Source organism: Athene cunicularia (genome assembly GCF_003259725.1).
Source record: "Athene cunicularia isolate RWA chromosome 2 unlocalized genomic scaffold, athCun1 chr2_part1, whole genome shotgun sequence".
In the NCBI taxonomy this organism is placed as follows: domain Eukaryota; kingdom Metazoa; phylum Chordata; class Aves; order Strigiformes; family Strigidae; genus Athene; species Athene cunicularia.
This window is the reverse complement of record NW_020799095.1, coordinates 5,517,977-5,539,481: the sequence shown is the minus strand read 5'-3', so window position 1 is coordinate 5,539,481 and position 21,505 is coordinate 5,517,977. Positions and strand designations below refer to the sequence as shown.

Below are 21,505 nucleotides of genomic sequence, written 5' to 3'. Positions count from 1 at the left end.
GCTCTGAGCCAGTTAATACTCATGAAATAAAAATGCTATGTACGTATGCATACAGGAAATGCAACTGACAGTGAGAAACCAAGTAGTTAGCTAAGACTGACAAGCAGGAATATTCAGGCTTATTTAATGTAGTGTTCTACCACCATAACAATGTCCACTAATGCTCTTACTAGTCAAATCATATATGAAAGATTTTTATAGAAATATATGAAGCTTACTTGTGTTTTGTCATCTTTAGATCGTGGAAAAAATGGTTGAAAAACCTTGCATAGAATAAGTGCATAACTGCATGCTCCTTTCCTCCGATGTACAAATCCACAGGCATCCAGTAGTCTGCTAAATCACTATTAAAGGGCCTGAAAAAACACAAATATAGAAAAAAATACAATGTGTAGCAGAAAGATCAGCTCTACTAAAGTAGATCATCATAACTGGCTGGACATCACTGTTTGCTGAGAGCACTACATGTACAGTAAAACTTTTTATTTTGCTATCAGATCTTTTCAATTTTTAAGAAGTGATATGCTTATTAAATTATAGACAAAAATGTAATTTCCACTGGGACACAGATCCACAAAAATATTATCTTCCTATATTTTAGGCAAGTAACTAAGATTTCATATACATTACCTAACAAACTGCTGAAACTATTTGCTTGCTCTTTATTTTTTTATAAATACTCTGTGGCTAGGTTTTAAATATTTTAGTATTTATCAAATTTTACAAACAAACATATTCGAGTGAAAGACAAAAGACATGCCAACTCAAAACCAGCTGATTTTTTAATTGGAGGTTTGAATTGTTGCCATTAGGGGGCAATGATGCAGTTTAAGGCTGCAAAACATTCTGAGGAGTCTGATGGGTTATTGTACTTCAACTGAAGGATGCTTGGTGGATTTACAGTAAATTTGTCATTTACATCATATTTACTATGTCACTGGAGGTCACCTGCATGGTTTCCTAGCATTGCTTACTGCCTCATTAAATATTGTTATGTCTCCTTGTAATAGGCTCCTGGTTGCAAAATACCATTTGTATAGATGTTTCTCTTTAATGTAAGCTTTATGGCCCCGTTCTAACAAATTTACTTGTTTTGTCAGTTTGTTTGATTATTCCATCGTATTTTTGTAAGAGCAACCCGTTTTTCCTCACAGATGAGCCCAGAAGCAAATCGTGGATCTGGGATTCATGTTTTTAGTGGAACAAATCAAAACTAACTTGTTCACAGTCAAAAGAGTAATTCTCCCAAATTCCAGACCTGTGAAATACAGCTTATGAAAATAAAGGGTTTACATATACACAGCTTAGCTCAAAAAAAAAAAAAAAATCAAATGGGGGTAGCAATCTAGTGCAGAAGTCCATATAACTGTTCTTATTTCAATATAAAACAGATTTAGCTACACTAAGCTGTTACTTCCACAGCTGAATGCTACATCCGACTATTTCTTCTTCAACTTCTGGAGAAATCCCTCTTGTCCATGCACAAAAAAATATTTCAAACCGTTGCTGGAGAGGAAGCAATCTGCCTAACTATCACTAGAAAATAATTTAAATTAACATGAAATAGAAGTGCTCACAAAAGATTTTTCTTTAGTTTAACTAAACAAGTGCTGGCAATTAAAAAAAAAAAATCGGCCCAGCTATAGTAAATCACTCAGTACAGTATGTAGTATGTACCCAGACGCTGGTCTGGGTAATAAACAAACAAGTAAGTCCCTTAAAAGCCCTACATGTGGTATCAGTATCTCCTTGTATCTTCCTCAGACTACATAGTAGACTTGTTCCACTAATTCCTCTTGGAAAAACCAGCGCTATCAGCAGTACTACTACAGGCAGACTGTGAAGCAGAAAAAACAGCTAAATAACAACATCTATCTTCCCACACTCTCTGTGCTGCAGCCACTAATACACAGCACATGAAAAATCTCCTTTCATTAATTATGCATATAGTCAAAGTGCCAAAACAGCAGGAGCTTGCTGTGATGCCACTTCACTTTAGGTCTGTGCATGAGGAAGTAGCAAGAGTTACCAGAATTCAAAAGGAGAGAAACGGAGGTGCCATTATTGACAGCTGGATGTTACAGCAGAGTATCCCTCTTATCAGTGTATTGCCAGGGAGGGTACACTCCTTGCAACTTACCAGTCTCAGAGAGTGTCACGGTAGGCTGCTGTTCTTGACGGCACCCTCCACTGAGGACTATCTTTAGCTCCTCAGCTGAACATTTCCTCTGTGCCCTGCCCCATAATGCTCTTTCATGCAAACATCTGCCCCTTGCCCTGTAGCTCCTCTGCTTCCACAGTTCTATATACATACCCTGCTCTTCCAGATCTCCATGGGAGCAACAAAATGCCATATTTGTGGAGCTGTCCTAGTCTACCCTGTGCTGCACTCAGGTCAGAGGACAGGTACAAAATTAGGGCAGCACAGGGGTTTAAGCCACCTTCTCCAAAGGCAGTTAGATGGTAGAAGCACCAGAGCATCTGGTCTCTTCCTTCCCTCCTACTCTGTGCAGCAGGTTTGTCCCTGGAGGGCCCTGCACCTGCAGCCCTCACCTGTCTGTGTTGTGAGGGTCAGTGTACCTCAGGTAGTACCAAGCAGAATCAACAAATGTATCCATGGTATCGACTTCTCGCCGTGCTGCTGCCTTACACCTGAGCAAGAGAGAAGGAGAAAAGCTATTTTTAGGTAAGTGACGAGCTTGGAAAAAACCAACCACGTACAGAGTGGCCATGAAGACATTTAGACTGAAAACTAAACGGGTCTGAACAGTCTGAAGAGTGACATTTTCAGAAAAAGTTCAACACCATTAACAGGGCTGACTCTCCTTCCCTCTCCCTCCCAAACCAAACAAAATGCAAACCAAAAAGAAACCTGAACAACTATAACATCAAGCAATAGCAGAAGATGGCACTGCACCAGACAGCCCTCTCAATCATATGTTCCTGGAATTTTTTAGACGTGCCATTTTAAAAGAAACGAAGCAAGTCTTAAAACACAGACAAGTGTACTTTGCCATAAAGTTAATGGGTACTGAATATATATCACACTCGTTAGGTATGAGCAGACAAATCACTTTATAAACATTTAGCAGAAGGAGCAGGTGGTTGCCTCTCACTGATTGTACAAAAAGGTCTTTGCAGACTCCACTTATTATCTCTAGAAAAAATGAACTTAAGTTTAATTTCAGCTTTCACTGAGATGTAGCAAATCTCTTCTAGATCTTGTAGAACAATTTTAATTTGTGATTATGGCAAATCAATTTTTGCTTGGAGTTATACTGGCAGTCCTGAGAAACTCATGTTACTTTCTGCTAATTTCTCCCTGAATACATATTGTTTGTAGGAGCCAATAATCACATTTAATAAACTTCCAATTGTTGTAAATGATCCCTCTTTAAAACTCATACTGTTAAAACTGTGAGATTATTCTAATGTCAATAAAACTTTGCAACCGGTGACACACTTGTCTATAAATACCACTGGCTATATGTAACAAATGTATGCAATTTAAAACTATGTAAAGTTAAATATATGTGTATGTGGAATAAATATACATAACAAATGAGGAGTGGCTATTTAATATTTTCCAGCTGCGTATGTAGTCTCTGGTCAGGCTTGATGACTGAGCTGCAACATGTATCTGCCTGTCTGCCTGATATTTCAGCTTGGCTTGGTGAGGCAAGTTTATGAGAGTATCACCACTTAAGATTTTCCTTCACTCTGTCCCACCTCCTTCTCTACCAGCAAGTTTTTCATTCAATGGGAGTAATGTAGTAAAGAAATTTTACTTCTAACTCCTTTTTAATATAGAACAAGCATTTTATTCAATTGTACATATAAGCAGAGACTTGGCCAATGCAAAATAATGCCGTATTACATTGAAATCATTGAAGCTTTTCAGTCAAAAGCAAGAATACTTTATAGTCATTGAACCATAATTATACCTGCTTCATGCCTCCGATGTTGCCTTCATCTAAATGGACGTGGCTCACTAACACAGACAGCATGGGCATCTTTCACAAAGTATACAATTTATATTAACATTGTGATTAGAGGCACAACACTGTAATCTCATTAGACGACCTCCGGACAACTAACACAATTACCTGGACTTATATATAACAATGAATAACTTGGGCATCTCCTCATATTTAAGATTGCTAACATTACTGTCACTCGAATACAGACTTTTGTATCTTTCCATCTTGCTCTCCTTATTAATTCTAGATATCCAATGCAACTAATAAAACCACCCAAACTATTAATGGAGAGAAGGACTAAAGGAAAGGATGATGTAACAGAGCAAGGAAAACCAAGGCAGACTATACACACACAAAAGTAATAATTCAAAGTATTTGAAATTGTCGCAGACATATGGATGAGCAATACTGAAGATAGTTGTTGAACAGGTGAGAATAAGAAGCCAAATAAAGGTGAGAATTTTTAAAAAAGTTAATTTCAGCAAACTACCACAAGAAACTAATCCTGTGAGCCTTTATTTCTGACTAACTTCACACATATATTCACAGTATCTCACAATATACTACGCAGAAACCATAAGGACTTGCTATACATGAAAAGTACATTGTTGCTTGCTAAACAACAAAATCATTATTGAATTAACATCAGGAGGAAGCCAAAAGTGCAGACAATGACTTTCAGTCACATCAGGAAAATTTTTCCGTTGAAATTAGAAATTGTAGACCAAAGCATTTCTGGGGATTTTAGTAAGCCTGTGGATCTTGTTTAGTAAGGCTTCCCTTCAAGACTCACACTTTAAAATACACTAGTATATGTAATTTAAATAGGCATATCTGAGAAGAAATTTTCTATGCAGAAACATGGAAGTAAAAGTGTGTTTTACATAAAATATACGTTATCAACAAAGGTCAAAATACATGTTCCCAGAGAACCACAGAAGTGCTGTGCATAAGCTACCTAATTAGAAATGAAAACCACACTGATATTCTACCCTTCAAATGTTAAAATGAATTTAGATGTTATGAAACTGCTGCATTAACAATGAGAGCCCTAACGCCATTTAAATGTCTGATTTCCCTGCCTGGCAGCCTGATAATGTACTTCCCATTTGGTCAGTCTGTTAGCAGCAGCACTGCATTGCACTGCTGATGAAAAATGTTTCTGGGATACCTCATGTTCTACCAGTTCCTTCTGGAGAACCTGTATGCAAACTCCTGAGTATCTAAGCTGCCCTCAAGATTAAACAACTGATTCTTACGACATCTCTATCACTACTTTATTTAGGCTGTTTTATTTCTTAAACAGCTGGACTACAAACAGTAAAGATAACAGCACTGACAAGATGCATATACTTACTATCTCCATCCTGAAATACATGCTGTTATCTGTAATGTACACTGAATGTGATTCTTCATGATAAAGAATTATATAGCTGAGGAAACACTTTGTTGCACTATTGCTAAGAGAATGAACACTACTTTAGTTTCCCTACAAAAAGGATATCATTCAATAATCATTATAATCTTTATATTAACTCCACTGGTGAAAGATAATGAAAATTAGTGTAGTAAATAAGAAATACTGTTAAGAAATAGGGGACAGGGAGAAAGATCATTGTTTTCCCATTTTTCTTTCCTCCGACTTAAACACAGCAAGCTTTGCTTGAGCTTGTTTATGAAGAAATAGCAGCGGGTGTTGCAAAAAAGGGAGTTTTACAGAGTATATAAGAAAAAAACGCCTATGCTGAGTCAGACTAAACATCTGGAATAGTATCCTGTCTCAGAGTGGTCAACTGTCAACACTTACAGACAGGTTACAAACAGGCAGGCACAAAGTGCTGCCTCCCAGTGAGCAGTAAATGCAGCATTGGCTTACCTTGGACAGGAACAGTTCACCCATTCTGGAACTGTTTCTAAAGGTGAAGCTCCCTTGCCTGTGAAGGTGGTTACATTGGGCAACACCACAGGTAAGTCTTCATAAGGTACAGGGACAGTGCCACACGTCTGGCAGTGAATGATAGGAATAGGTGTTCCCCAGTACCGCTGTCGAGATATTAACCAGTCTCTTAATTTGTCACTTGTTAGGTCTCCACCTATCCTTTTATTTTTGGCCTGGTGGGTAATAGCTTTTAAAGCCTCCTGCCGAGTCATACCTGTGATCTGATTAAAAAAAAAGAGAAGCAGAAGAAGGAAAAATTTATACTTGCTGTCAGTGAAAATGCAAGAACAGACAAAAAAAAAAAGTCACAAATGCAATTTCTGAGAGTCAAAGTTTATGAGCCTCATATCAATATCCCCCTTCCTGCTGCTTAACGTCCTCCTCTCCAAGAGACTATTCACATACAAGATACTCATTTAAACCCTCTTGCTCAAAGGATAACGTCCTTGATGGTCTGAATAGAACAAGGCTGAGAGAGTCTTGAAGACCTCTTTAGCATTTATTGGTAGATATTTGCATGTACTGCTGATCTTTTAATCAACTGCTGTACACTGAAACTTCCAAAATATCACCAAGACAAGGTAAAGACTGAGGAAATGAAAACAGTAAAACAGCTTGCTTTCTCCTGTGTTCATTTTAGGTTTTTCTATTCTTGATTTCATGAACATCTTAACCACTTAGACCCTACCTGTAAAGTAGAGAAAATAAGCTTTCTGCCTGCTATCAAATGCATTTTTTCAAGAGATATAACACCATATATACCTTATTTAAAGATAAGATTTCTGTCACTTCATGCAGATAAGTTACCATAAAGGCTTACACCGTATTTCAGTGAATATGTGAAAAATGGATTATTAAGTTAATATTTAGTTTAAAAATCTGAGATGGTGAAATAAGAATCAACTTTAAACAAGGGTTTAATTATTCAGTTTCCATTACGAAAGTCAGACCAATACTGTACCTTCCTCTTGTGTAGGAAAGGAAAAAGCTTATTTTATTGCTACAGAAGAGCCAACATATTTAATCATTAAATTATTCCTAGAAATTTGGTATCATAAGATGATTACTTAAAAAAAAAAATCCCTTTAATCATACAAAGTATTTGGCACTCTTGAGAACTCCATACTTGTATACCTACCTCTGCAGAATTAATTACTTTCTCCAAACCATTTGGCAATGTCTCGATGACTTCAGTGAAAGAAATACCCAGATTCTTAGCTACTGCAGCATCTTCTGCACTAGTACTAGGAATTCCTAGGAGGGGAGAAAAAAACCAAATCCGTTCTGGAATTGACTAACATGGCTATGAATCATCAGTTTAAGGATACAAGATTTTATTCCTACAACACTCTTTTTACAATGAATTTTATTTCCCCAAAGAATTTTAAAAATCTAAGAACAATAAAAATGTTTTCACGTTCTTTAAGCAGTGAAATTCAAGCAGCAATAATTACAAACACATTGTCTCAGTTTATCTGTAACCCAGATCAATGTCCTACCTCAGAAAAGGCTGAACATTTGAGGGTTCTGAAAAAGACTAAAAATAAGGCTACAAAATTTGGATAAATAATAAAATCTTCAATATATAAGTTATATTATCTAAATATATTTAAATAATACAAATTTTAATTCTCTTTGCTAATATGAGAAACAAAAGTTGAAATACGCTTCTTGTTTCAATAGTAAATTTAGTCTCTAATTTCATAGTTTATTAATGTACCACAACACAGCAGTCTCTAACATTACTATCCCTTTCACTTCTTATGAAAGACATGATTTGTTTATAAATGCAGGAAAATAATTCAAATAACATCAATTTTCTATTCAGAATATAACTACTGAGAGCAATTCCTACTCCTGTTCAAGTTATAGAAGTCTCAGCACTTAAGGACCCCAATGTTCTCTTTCCATTTGTATCTTATTATTTGGGACAGTCATACATCTTAGTTCTACTTTGGAGGACTACTTTACAGGGTGGGTTAAGAAATCTCATAACTTTATCATCATATGTGTTCTAAAATTAGATTGAGATACTAACAGATTTATTATTTCCACAGATACATCTGTCTGCATATTTTTCCTTTCAGTAATAACTTATTGAATATTTTGAACAATCTTGCACAACTGCTGTCATCTTTAAAAGGCAAAGAAACTTATTCTGACAAGCCAATGCCAACATTAAGTTTCTGGAAAATACGGACAAAAACTCTCAACATATTGCTGAGCACATTAGAACTATTAATATACAAACTACTTCATTCAAAACCAGTGTAACTATCATTTTTGTACAGGCAATTAAATGCCTGCTATACATTAACTCTGCCAATATACGGAAGTTTAGAAGCTGTTAACTAAAGAAAACCAAGCAAAACTCCCCTGTAACAAATAACTCCTTAACTAGCACAATAAGAATTGCTATTCTATCTTTCCAGCAGATGTACACTCTTGCCATTTCAAGGCCCTGTTATAGAATAATGTATGTATCTAATTTGTCAAAGAGCCCTGCAGCCTGCAACAGGTGGCTTCTCAATATGCTCTGCAAATGGAAAAAAGCGGGTCCCACTTTTTGGTCTTCCTTCTTTTGAAAAGACGATGCTATTAATGTACATTCGCAAAGCTCAACAGCTGGCATCCAGAACTTCCTGGGAAGAGCTGGCCAGTTTCCAACAGACATAAGGCCAAGGTACATGCCAGTGAGCAAGCTGGAAGCTTTTAATGAAAAACAAGATTAGGTATCTCAATTATTTGGCTTCTCTTACAAAAGGAAAGGTTCTGGCTCTCAAAACCAGATTCATTTCTAAAGTGTAACATGCGGGCATATTATAAGTAAGGTTTACTGCCCAAGTGGATAATTTCCATCGGCCTTGTGAGGGTCATCCAAGACATTTTTGCATAGTCAGCTTGTTTTATCCAGTCCAGTTGTGCAGGAACAGCCAATATAGACAATGGCATAGAAAAGAAAGTAGCAGCTCCAGGGCAGGAAGAAAGCAGCAACAACACAGAGGCAGTAAAAGGGAGTTAAGGGGTAGGAAGGTAGTAGAAAGGGGGAAGAAGAGATAACTATTTCCTATTAGGACTCGCACAGAACATGGTGTGCTCAATGCACCTGAGATGAGACCACAGTAAAACACAGGAGTAAACAAAAATTAGGAGGGTGCAGATAAAAATGGACACCATTTTTAAAAGTTAGTGCCATTTCTAATTTAACTTATGAGGACAGTCACATTATCTAACTGTATGTACTTAGCTGCTCAAGTTGAGGGGCTGGGCTCCCTATGCAGGAAAGGAGTAAGACTGGCAGCTTCATAGGACAGCTTGGAGAACTGAAGCCCCCCCCCAGGTGCTTCAGAGTATCCTCTAGCAACACCCTTCCCCCTCCATTTATGGATCCTCAGTCCTAAGTCAGATGCCTTAAATTATGGGACTGCTTCCTTCAGAGATGAAGGTTCCAAGATAACTGTCCAGGACTACCTGAACAGAAGTACCACCTATTCTGATTTACTTTACTGACCTCAACACAAATATTATCAGATAAAAGGCAAACTTGGAAGTTTTGTACCTTTTCTGTCTGAAACATTTCTCTATAAGGATACACATAATTTATATAAACACAAGACACAAAAAAAGCTAAAAGTTTGGGTTGTTTGCAAAATGTTTATGTCAAACAATGGTACAGTTCTGTTTTGATTAAGAATGGTGAGATAGCCAAATACACATGCACTGTAAGTAATCAGTCCTCTTAAGAGATGCAGATCCTCAAATTTAGCTCATTAAATGTAGTAATTTTATAATATTACCATTAAAATTAATCATCATATAAATCTCTTCCTCCAGACAGATTCCACATAGCTACTTCTCCCTTCCTTCTTCACTAATGAAGAACAGGAATGAAGAACAGAGTTCCAAAGTCCAGAAGAGAGCCACTGTGTTCAAAGATTAACCACAAGAGTATCTCATGCTCCAACACAGCAACTGAAAACTTTACCATTCCACTTACACATTAAATGTCACATACCTATTTTAGTATCAAGAAAATTCTCAAAATTGGTTTTTGCTGAGATGACTACAGGAATCTCCTGATTGGTAAGCAAATTCACAGCTGTCACTGAAGTAAGCGAGTCTGAAAACAAATGTAACAATCACGGTAAGTAAAATATGACAGAAGATATGCTAAGAACATTACTTAATATTAGAACTCAGTTTATCTTAAACATGCATTAAATTTATATTACAATTTTGTTTAAAAATGAAAGAAAATGAAAAGCCTAATCACATTTCTAAAAAGCTCAGATGTACCAAAATCTTCAGTAAGTCGGACTGGTAAAATTTTCATGATTAGAAAACATACTTACAACAAACACCTGAATGGAAACAGAGTAAGATTTGGATCATAATAAAAAAATGGAGCCCTTGGCCAAAATGCAGGTCTGCTGCAAAGTTGTATGAATTGGTTTTAGTAAGTCCTAACTTATATACTAGCATACATTATTACAAAATTATGTAAAAAATCCAGTTATTCAAATGAAACTGAAGGGGAGCATATGTCCTACACTTATGATTTGCTTTTACAGAAGAGCTACAAAGCATAAGAAACATTGACCACTGTTTAAAAAAAGCACCTAAATAACTATTGATTTTGATATAGAATATTCATATTCATATTAGAGATGAGGAACCCAGTGTCCACTGGGAAGGGGAGAGAGGAGAGAATCAAGGGTGAGAACTGTGATAAAATGAAATTAATTTACTGAAATGTGTAGCTTGGGTGGCTCAGCAAGAAGAAAATAAAACCTGAATAATCCAAGTTCTGAGGATTCAAAGCCCAGATCCCAATTTGGACCAGTTTCTAACTTTTTCAGTGCCTTTAAGTTGATTATAATTAATTAAAATACAGACTGCTAAGCGCATCCTTCGTATCTTCATAGCTAAGCTGAGGAAAGACTTGTATTGCAATGCATGAAATCTGCTTGAAATAAAGTAACAGCATTTTAGAGAATACGGCTGCTATATCTCATGATTCTCCTTAACACAAGGGATATATTTATTTATTTCTGATTATCACTTTTTCAAATTTCAGGTGTCTGAGATATCCATATTCTACAGAAAAGAGAAAATTTCCCACACTCGAAACACTGCACATAGCTTTCCTCCCCGTGTTTAAAAAAGGTACAAAAGGAATAATTTTGCTCTTTAAAAGCAACTACCCAAAAAACTCCATGAACAGGAAGCTGAGTGGGTAGTAAAGTCTGCTTTTAAAAATAACTTCTCTCTTCCTCCCAGCAATAATTTTGATTTTATGCTGGAACTGAAAATAATAACTCCAGTTTATGAAGGCATTCTTTTTTGTGCTCATTTGCTCCCATCATTATTATAATAGTCGTAAAGAGATGATATTACAGTTACAAATGTGAAAGAATGTATGCATAGTGTTATAATGAGATAATGAACAATGTAAGGGTCAAATCTTTACTTCAGATACATCATGCTGTCAAAACTAGAAGACTTACACCAGATTCTAAATTAACATAAATTTTTCTAGGCTAAAAAATGGAAGGTTTGAAAATTGATTGCTCACCTCTATTTAAATAATAATAGCCTAAAATACAGAACTGTACTCCAAGAGTAAAGCTCTTGGAACTTTAAACTACTTTCCAATACAACAGTTGGGGTTTTTTCTCTCCTAGAAAACATAAAAACATAGCCTCTAAATTATTTAAATGACAACACAGTGAAGAAAGGGAGTTACAAGACTATCTCTGTTGAAAAGGAAACAACTACAAAGAATTAAATTAAAATGTTAATGTTACTGGCAATTTATTTTTTTAAGTCTTGGTTAATATGAAAATATGATCTATTCAAGGCCATCCACAATTTCTTTTTAATTAAATGCCATTGTTTGCCCTCCATATGTACCATGGCTGAAATGCAAATCTGAAAGTCCATATAGAAATTGCTCGCCTTTATGTTCTCTTCTTTGGAAAATACCAGTCTGTGCCTTTGAAATGCTCAAGAAACAGTAAGAAATATCAGCCAATTTCAACTGAAGAATGCATATATTTAAAAGTAGCAGGAATACACAATAGCAGAGCTACAATTCTGGAATTGTGCCTCTTTTTCAAGGACTTATGGCTGTTACTATACCAAATGAGTGTTTCTTAATTTAGCTCAACCAAAAGGTAAAGCTTATTGTTAACAGACACAAAAAAGCTTTTCCAAGTATTTCCACATAAAAATGATATAAAACCATATACTGTTGTCCTTATTAAAAACACATTTTGCACTTGTGTAGTAGGCTTAAAGCACAAAATCCAACAAAGATACAGGCACGTGCATGGATATGTTTCTGCAGTTAGTGCTTTGATTTGGCTGAAGTGTAAGAACCACAAACTTATTCCTTTGTTCCTTAACAAAAATTCTCCAAGCTCTGCTCAGCTTCAAGACAAGAGCTCTACATACTCAACACATTCAGGGTCCCTTTTTTTTTTCTGCTAGCAAGCAAACTTTTTAAGGTTATAGAAATGAAGCACTCAAAAATAAAGCTGTTCCTGTGCAACCATCACAATTTTCCACAAGATTCCTGCTTCACTGCTATTGACATCAGATGTTATATAAACAATGAAGATCATCTTTACCACTGAGAAAAAACAATAAATATTGAACACCAGCCTCAAGTGGAAACAAAAATGTTCAGTATACATTGTACTTGCTCTTGTAATTTTTCAGGTTTTCCAAACAACAAAAAAATAGTAGGCCAGGTATACTAAATACAGGCAGAATTGGTGGTAGGAACATTCAGGAAACCAGTTAATGACAACTAAAGAACTACCACTATTTGTATGCTCTGTACAAGCCATGGCCTGCCATGGGGATACTCTGAATTTACTCCATTAGAGTCCTGCATTAATCAAGGATCTGCACAGCAAAGTATTATTTTCCTATCTATCAGTGATCCACTTTGCTACATATTAGTCATCTATTTTCCTCCTTAGATTTCCTATGACAGGAAGATATCATGGCTGGTGCAAAAGCTGGCTCTGCTGTCCTTGTGCTAATGACAAATTACCATATAGCCATGAGATTTTCCAATGGCCTGACATAGCCAGAGTTGGACTATTCACTTCTGGTACATAAGAAAACAAGAATCTGTTCCACTGCTTTTATACACAGTGAAGTGTTACGGCCATGATAAAAGGAAGAACTCTAACATAGCTGCTCTTACCACATCTGAAGCCAGGACAGGCTGATGTAATACTGTTTGACATATACCAAGAATCAAAAGACCTCTCAACAGGAACAGCTCCTGCTCAGCTTGACACACATTCTGAATATCATTCTCTAAAATTGTTACTCTTCTACAACAAAATACAGTATGAGAAAAATATCACCTTTCCCTGGGATGAACTCCCTCTGAAAGACTTCCTTGAGACTGCTGTTCCCATGCAGCAGTCTGTGAGTCGGTAAAATATATAAATGGGAAGCTCCATAAATGGCTTCAGGAGTATAGGTGTAAGCTGATAGCTTCTCTTCTGTTACTTTACCATTAACCTGAAAAAGATCAGAAAAATTCTCATTAGAAGTGCAGTGGGTTTAGATTCCCCTTCCTTTTTACGCAGCTAACAAATTTACATCACCCTGTAGAACTACAGTTCTAAATATCAAAACCAGATACACTCCCACTACAGAGAGTTTCCAGAATCAAACCTTGACAAAATGTACTTTTAAGACCTTGAGAAAGTTGCTTTACTGTCTTGTCTCAGGTTATCCAAATATATCTATTGACAAAAATTTCTAAAATCGTACGTAACATTACATTGTGCTACTGAGCTAGATTAAGTAACCTGGAATCCTTCTACTCACTTTTAATATACATGTCCTGTTAACAAGAAACAGCAATGAGATGTTATCTCTGAAATCTAAAGAGAATTTAAGATTTTCTCAGCTACCAGGCTTTCCACTACACTTCTCTGATGAAGTAAATGCTGCAACTTATGTACAGGAATAAAATAATAAAAAGTGGCACAATATTAAAACAACTGGACATAAAATATGAATAATAGAAGAGTGCTTAAGAATTACCACCTGGCACTATCAACAGGTTTTATATTTTAGGTCAATTAACTGTAGAGTGTATGGGGGTCTTAGGAGAGTTTTCTACAACAGGCATTGATATACATTTTCAGAAACAATTGATAAAAACAACTTAAATACAAAAATGCACCTTAGAGCATGTGCAATTCAGAGGTATTAAGAAAGTTTAAGCTGTCTCAATTTGAAGTTTCCAAAAATACAGTATTTTAAAATACCAGAGTAAATAAGCACAATAAAGCTTTGAAGCACAAGGGTTGAAATTCCATCAGGGTCTCTGAAAATCTCTACTGTATTCAACAAGCCTTTTGAATCTCTTGAGACAAATGGAAAAAATCTGAAGTCTTTCTGTAGATAATAATAATTTTCTTAAAGTTTCTTTTCCCTTCCTCTCCTTTCTTTCTATCTAGACTTTTCTGTAGGTCCATCACTACCTAATTGTGTTGTTCTCATTATTTTAATTATTGTTTGTAGTAAATGAAATAATGAACAAATATAAGTGAAGTGGCTTGCCTGAGGTCAGCGTGGGACTGACAGAGAAGGTTCTGTGCAGAGAGGAGCAAGCTCAGCTAGATCCCACCTGACTTTTGCAGTGTCACTTGATACTGCTCTTGGCACTGCCCCCCTAAATGTCCTGGCTTTCAGGAGTGTTTATTAGCCAGCATGTATTTTGGCATAAATACACACAGCCAGCTTGCACCCAATATTGCCCTTGAACACACAAATCCTTTCCTGAAGAGTATAGCAGGGAGTATTCCTTCAACACACAAGTGGTTTTCAGGAATCTGTACTGGTCTGGGCATGAACATACAATAATATCTTTTAGTAAGTTTTAAGATTTTGAGATCTGAAAATCCACTCCCATCACACATTTCGGGAGTTGTGGTTAGCCCAACAAAGACAGCAGCACTGAAATTTCTGACTTACCTTTAGCAAGAAGTCAAGACAGCATCCAACACAGTCACCTATCCAATTTGCTTGCATTTCTTTTATACCATACCACTCAGGGAGATCGGACAAAGCATCAAACATAGCCTGATGCAATAAAAGAAAGAATTAGGACATGCAGTTATTTTAAGCATACAGATTAAGACTACGGGTTTAATTATAACTAACAGCAAAATGATAAAGTGCTGGTAAAAACACAGGAAGAGGTGTTTTTATACTACTGCTGCCTCAAATTCATCTCTGAGAACAGAATATGGTGCAAGCCAGAGGTATGTTGTTTCCAACAGAGACCCTGTTGTTATTAAAAGAAGCCTTCCTTTTGAATGGACTAAACCTTAAACACAGAACAAAGCCCTTAGATGAAAACAAATACAAAAAATATTCCCAATGGGTGTAACTTGTGGGAAGTGTAAGTGACCTAATGAGCAGAACAAGACTACAGATACATAGATGTGCTTGCAGGTATGAAGCCAAGATTGGATTAGTTATTCTAGACAATAGTCTGGAGATGGCAGTCAGACAACAGACATTTACATGTCCTAAAATTTTCAAGGTCTGACTTAAAATGGCAAAATAAGACTTTCCAGCTGCCTATTTTTTGTATTTCATAATGGTATTTTACCAAGCACAACAGACTGCAAAATTGAGTGGAATCTTTAGGTGATACTGCCCTGTAAAAAACCCAACCCAAATCATAATAATAAGGGCTCCATACTAAATTGAAAATACACATATTATAATAAGATAATTATTATAAGCAACCAGCAATAAAGCTGGTTAAGGGTCTAGAGAACAAGTCCTATGAGGAGTGACTGAGGGAACTGGGGTTGTTTAGTCTGGAGAAAGGAGGCTGAGAGGAAACCTTATGGCTCTCTACAACTACCTGAAAGGAGATTGTAGCGAGGTGGGTGTTGGTCTCTTTTCCTAAGCAACAAGTGATAGGATGAGTGGAAATGGTCTCAAGTTGAACCAGGGGAGTTTAGATGGGATATTAGGCAAAAACTCTACACAGGAAGGGTTATCAAACGTTGGAACAGGCTGCCCAGGGAAGTGGTGGAATCACCATCCCTGAAGGTATTTAAAAGATGTGTAGACGTGGCACTTAGGGACATGGTTTTCAGGTGGACTTGGCAGTGTTATGTTTATGGCTGATGATGTTAAGGCTCTTTTCCAACCTAAATGATTCTATGTTTCTATACTAAGCAGCAGAGAAGAAATTAAGTGTTGGCTCCTTCATTAGCCATAATGTCCAACAGCCAACCTGTAACTTTTATGTATATTTATACTCAGCAACAGATATATCCATGTATTTATGTGCTTTCTGGTGTGTAGCATGAAAGCAAAACAGACTATTCCAAGTCAACTAACATTTGTCTACATGATTTGAACAGTGTGTTTTTAATAAACAAGATATATAAAAAAGTAAAGGAGAAGATGTACAAAGGGATGCATAACTCAAAACTCATCTCATTTTTCACTTCCTAACACTTCATATTTTTGTTAAGAATACTCCAACTGTCCAGAATCTTTACTTTGGCAGAAGTAAAGGCAAAGGCATGAGTCACTCAGACAGATGGTGGATATGCTGAACAATTAGAGTTAAACTCTAAGAATACGGCAACGTGTTGAGTAATTTTTCCTTCAGCTGTGATTCCCAACATTAAATGTGCAAGCTCTTTATTATCTCATTAATCGCTAACAACCTGCAAGGATGGACATTAGCTACTATGTGCTTCTTAAATTAAATAGTGGATAGTTAGATAATTAGTGAATATACAACTACTTCTTTTTCCAACTGTTGTGTTTTAACTACATTCTTAAATATTTTCAATGTCAGATGCATACAAGATTTTATAAGAATTACTTTCTAGATATATCCTGTTCTATATCTATCATTCAAAATACAACAAAGGGCATCTCCTTCATAAATCATATTACACCACCAATTGGGATTATTACTTTCTACATCCTTAAAAATCAAATTAATTTTCTAATGATTTATAAAGAAAAGAATGGTAAGGTTTTGGAAGGTTTTTAACTTTAATCAGTTTTAGGTCACAATTGCAAGTATACTATATTCTAAATTTTCATTATTCTCACTAATTTTAGTGTTCCAGAGACTTCTGATCTTTATCTGCCATGAATAATCCATGTACATATACACCTACCAACGAATAACGAGTAACTGGAGATATATATATAGATACAGAGATATACATATACAATATTGGGATACATTCTTTGTAGGAATTTTGTGCATTTCAGAAAGAAAGAAATTGTGCCAATACACAGAGAACTGGCTGGACGCATTAGCATATTTTTATAAATTCTCCTGCTTGGATATCCATCCTACTCTACATTACATTTTGCTGGCAGAAGCAGCTAAATGTGCATGTGCTCTACTGAAACTGTACAGTCTGTACAGTCTTGCCAGCAAAACTTTCTAGATGTTTTTTTCACTGCAGGATTAATACATCAAGATTCTTAACGTGTGTGTGATAATGATTTTAACTCTGGTTAGTTGGCCTTATTAGGAGTTATAGGCTACAGTTTGACTTAGCCCAATACTTCTCTTGATAATGCAATTGCTTAATGCAGCTAAATACAGTAAGAGCCCAGTTAGCTCCACCCGAATGAAGATAAAAAAACCTTATTCCGCATGATGGCACAGCCTAGCAGTTTGCAAACATAAACCCATCACATCTTAATATGCACACGAACAGTAGTATAGCATGATAAAAAAAAAACACAACCAGAAAAATCTAAAATAATTTTCAGTATGGAATTATGACTCTCTCGTTTTTGTACTCAACACACTACTTTGGCTTCTTGTCAAGGCTACGAATAGCAGGTGAAGTAAAAAATGAACAACATGCAAAACACAAAGACTTTACAGAGCGTTAAAGAGGCAAAAAATATACAGTAAGTATACTGCTAGCAAGTTAATAAGTTTCTAAATGGTAAATTAACCTAGGATACTCACTAACAGGAAAGCAGAAAAACACATTAATACTTATACACATGAATCCACTTGTATATTCAAAATTAATCCATGCAAATTAGGAGGTTTTAAAAAACTGCTTAAGGGAAATCCTTTCGAAAGGATTTCGAAATCCTTTTTGCTTTCAAATCCAATTGCACTACACTCTGCAAAATCATAAATCTATAAATATATGTTAAAACTATTGCTAATTTTTAAAAGTTACATGTAGTCTGTTTGGGTATACAAAACTTGAATTGAAGCTGACCACTGCTAGCATAGAAACTCCTGAATATTATAAGCTAGTGTTTGAAAATTTAATATTTAACTCCATGGATTTTGCTTCCATGTTCTTTTTTAAAATCATTACCATATTTGGTGAAACATCTCAATCATTAAAGTAGTCCCATGAATTCCGCTCCAATTATTAACTTGCAATTACTGATATGATCCTTAATCAAAAATTTTGACACTTAAAGGCATGTACATAACTCCTTGTCATCTGTGCCACAAGTTTGTTAACTAGGTAACACAAAAAAGACAATCAACAAAAAGATTCCTAGCACATAGGCAAATAAACAAAAGTAAAACCACATTGGACTCTGCCTGCAAGGGACAAAGAACAACAGCAGCACTACAATCCACTAAACAGAGAGTGATACTCATCAAATAAACTCCATTTTCAAATTTTTGATGATGACTTAATAGTAAGAAACTTGGAAACATTAGGTAGAGTGTTTCTACTTTAATTTTTCATGTCTTGGGAAGAGACAAGAAAACTTCAAATGTGTATGTTTAATTACAGGAGAAATTACTCCCATCTTGATCAAACACAAGTCAATGTAAAGCATAAATGCATTTTGGCAGTCTTCCACATCTAAAGACAGACAGGGTCAGGAGAAAGTTAAAGAAATCAAAGCTACATTCAGGGATGAGAATGACTTCAAGGCTCTTACACCTTTAGGAAAAGTTTGACTTAAGTGCTGGAGAAGTTGAAGACTCAAGATAAACTAATGTTTCACAGGACAGCTTTACTCTTTCAGAACACCTAGAAAATTCTGACATCACTAGAATATGAAAGTCAACCAGCTCAGATAATCAGAGGGTCACAAAACCAAGATGAGTTTGCTGAAAATTCATCAGACAACGATGACCAAATCTGAAACTAAAAGTAAAGCATTTGAAAGTGGAAAACTGATCTCACATATCCAGCTGTTTAGTCTGTGAACATTCATAGAGAAACAGAACTTCAGTTCAGCAATCTTCAGACAAAAAGAAGTCCATAAAATCGAAGAGCAGAAGTGCTTTACAATTTCCCAAGAGTATCTCAACTCCAAAAGTCCCCTTGCTCATAGTTCAAAGAGGAAGGATTCTGCTGAGCACCTAAAAAATTGAGTCTCTGACTTGAGGACCTAGTTTTTAGTATGATCAATGACTGTCACTAATTTCATACTTAAAGAGTATTTGTCTATAAAGCCAAATGTTTACTCTTTTTTCAATGAAGACACTTTAATGAGGTTTGTCAAATCTGCAATATAACAAGACTAAAACAAAAAGGTCAACAAAAGGTTTCATTTCAAAGGCATTAAATTCCTTAGAAAAATAAAATTGTCTTCTAATAAAATAAAATTAAGAAGCTTTGTATTAAAATTAAATTCTTAATTTTATTTGACCAAGCTCCCAAAAGAGTAACCAAATACAAACTAATGATTACATGAAATCATTTAATACAACTTAATATATTAACGAAGGTACAGGAAACGGAAGTTAGGCTGCCCACTGTTTTATTTTGCACTTTGTTGCACAGCTCCAACTGTGATTATGCAGTACAGCTTCTGCTGGTATTTAATCTCTTCTTGTTTTGTTTTTTTTACCTTCAGTAGTTTCTGCCTGTAGTATTGTAGGTCACTCTTGACTCCTATTTCCCATGTGTGAAGTATACTGAAAATATACACTAAAATGGAGCAGTAACACAGATACTGCATATACTTCAAATTCTCTCTCATAGATGTCTGAACTGTCACCAGTTTTCCCCTTTCTTACGCTATAATTTATGGTCAACAAACACCTCTGGTTTGATTACACAGAACTGAGGCAAAGAAATGACTCCTCAAAAGCAAAAAGTAAAGCCAGTGTTCTCCAGATTTGCTCTCCAGAGCTGTTCTCATTGTAGCAATTACTGAAGAGAAGATATACCCTTTCAAATATAATGAAGCATATCTTTGGGATGAGTAATTGATTCCATAAATATAAAATCTCTTTAAAACTTTTGTTATCATTTTTAGTAGTACTGAGTATTCACTGTTTTGATTAATCTTACAGCAACAGAACTTAAGTTTATATTGCTGCAGCATCAAATGAGACGCTACATTTAAACTAAGAGGAGATCAGCCTGGTCTGGATATCCATGAACAATTTTATGTCTTGCCAAGTTGATAAAACTGGTGTCATTTTTTTATTAATGAAGTGCTAAGCAAGCTGTGGAAACAATGCTCTTGGTCCCTGTCCAGGAGAGAGCTCTCAGCCTGACTCAAGAGGAAGAGTTTCAAAGCAAGGTTTATCAGATCCGTTCTGTTGGAAGAACACAACTATAAGTTAGACCCCAAGTGTGGGAAGTGAAGAAATCACACATAAAGCATGAAAAACTAAAGAGCCAGCATTTCAATTCTCCTCAATGATGATGCATTACCTCATGCTATGAAATCCAAATAACTGTCAAGACTAACATCCTAAAATGCAGTACTTCAGTTTCATCACATTTCATTACCATTCTGCTTAATAGCTCAGAAATAAAATAGAAAATAAAAAAATCAAGCAAAATATGATTACGTGAAATTCCAAATCTATTCAGATCAGACAAAGGGACTGTCAGATGCAGCACAAACCCAGAGAAAAGATGGAGAAGAACTGCTAGATTGTTTGTCGTTTTCCCTTCACAGTCAGCACCATGCGAAACATCTAAGTTCCTGCACTCCACGGAATATGAGAAGGATTTATCTCTAACTACCTGTACAAAAAAACCCCCCAAATAAACAACTAAGAAAAAGTACTACTAATCTGCATGGCAACTACAAATTAGAGTGGCAGAATTTTGTAGGCCCCGTCACTTTTCCCAGTATTTAAATTAAAAATATACTCTAATTGCTGTGCAAAAAAGGCAGATGATTTAAGGCAAAACTTGTTGCTTCTATTTAAGATTTTTTTGAACAAAATAATTTTCTGGTTATTTGGATGATTTTTGAAAAGTAAAATATGAAAAAAATGTATTAAATTAATTTAGTTAGAACAGGGACTATGCAAAGACTAAACTTACAGATTCTGATTTGAAGGACTCATTGACTGTGCATAAAAAACCGTAATAGCAATTTACAGGTACAGACAGAAAATACTAACATTTACAGATAGATTTTTCCAATGAATCTGCCTACAGATTCAGCTGGGTAACCATAGCAACTAAATGTTTTAGCTTAAACATCTTAAATGCACAGACAACAATTTGAATAATAATGCCATCAGTTAGAGCATTATATTTTTATCAAAGAAGTCTGTCAAAAGAAAAATGACAATTAAAAC

General features: G+C 35.6%; 1 protein-coding gene across 2 annotated transcripts in view; it reads right to left on the bottom strand.

Annotated features, from left to right (window-relative positions):
- The window catches only part of LARS2 (leucyl-tRNA synthetase 2, mitochondrial), an 88,289-nt gene that overhangs the window by 33,462 nt on the left and 33,322 nt on the right, over window positions 1-21,505 (bottom strand). For both annotated transcript variants that reach the window (XM_026842964.1, XM_026842965.1), the window contains 7 exons: window positions 14,932-15,039; window positions 13,305-13,464; window positions 9,935-10,039; window positions 7,058-7,173; window positions 5,857-6,140; window positions 2,554-2,652; window positions 219-356 (listed from right to left, as the gene is read on the bottom strand). In XM_026842964.1, the coding sequence (XP_026698765.1) occupies window positions 219-356; window positions 2,554-2,652; window positions 5,857-6,140; window positions 7,058-7,173; window positions 9,935-10,039; window positions 13,305-13,464; window positions 14,932-15,039 (1,010 nt within the window). The remainder of the gene's footprint in view (window positions 1-218; window positions 357-2,553; window positions 2,653-5,856; window positions 6,141-7,057; window positions 7,174-9,934; window positions 10,040-13,304; window positions 13,465-14,931; window positions 15,040-21,505) is intronic.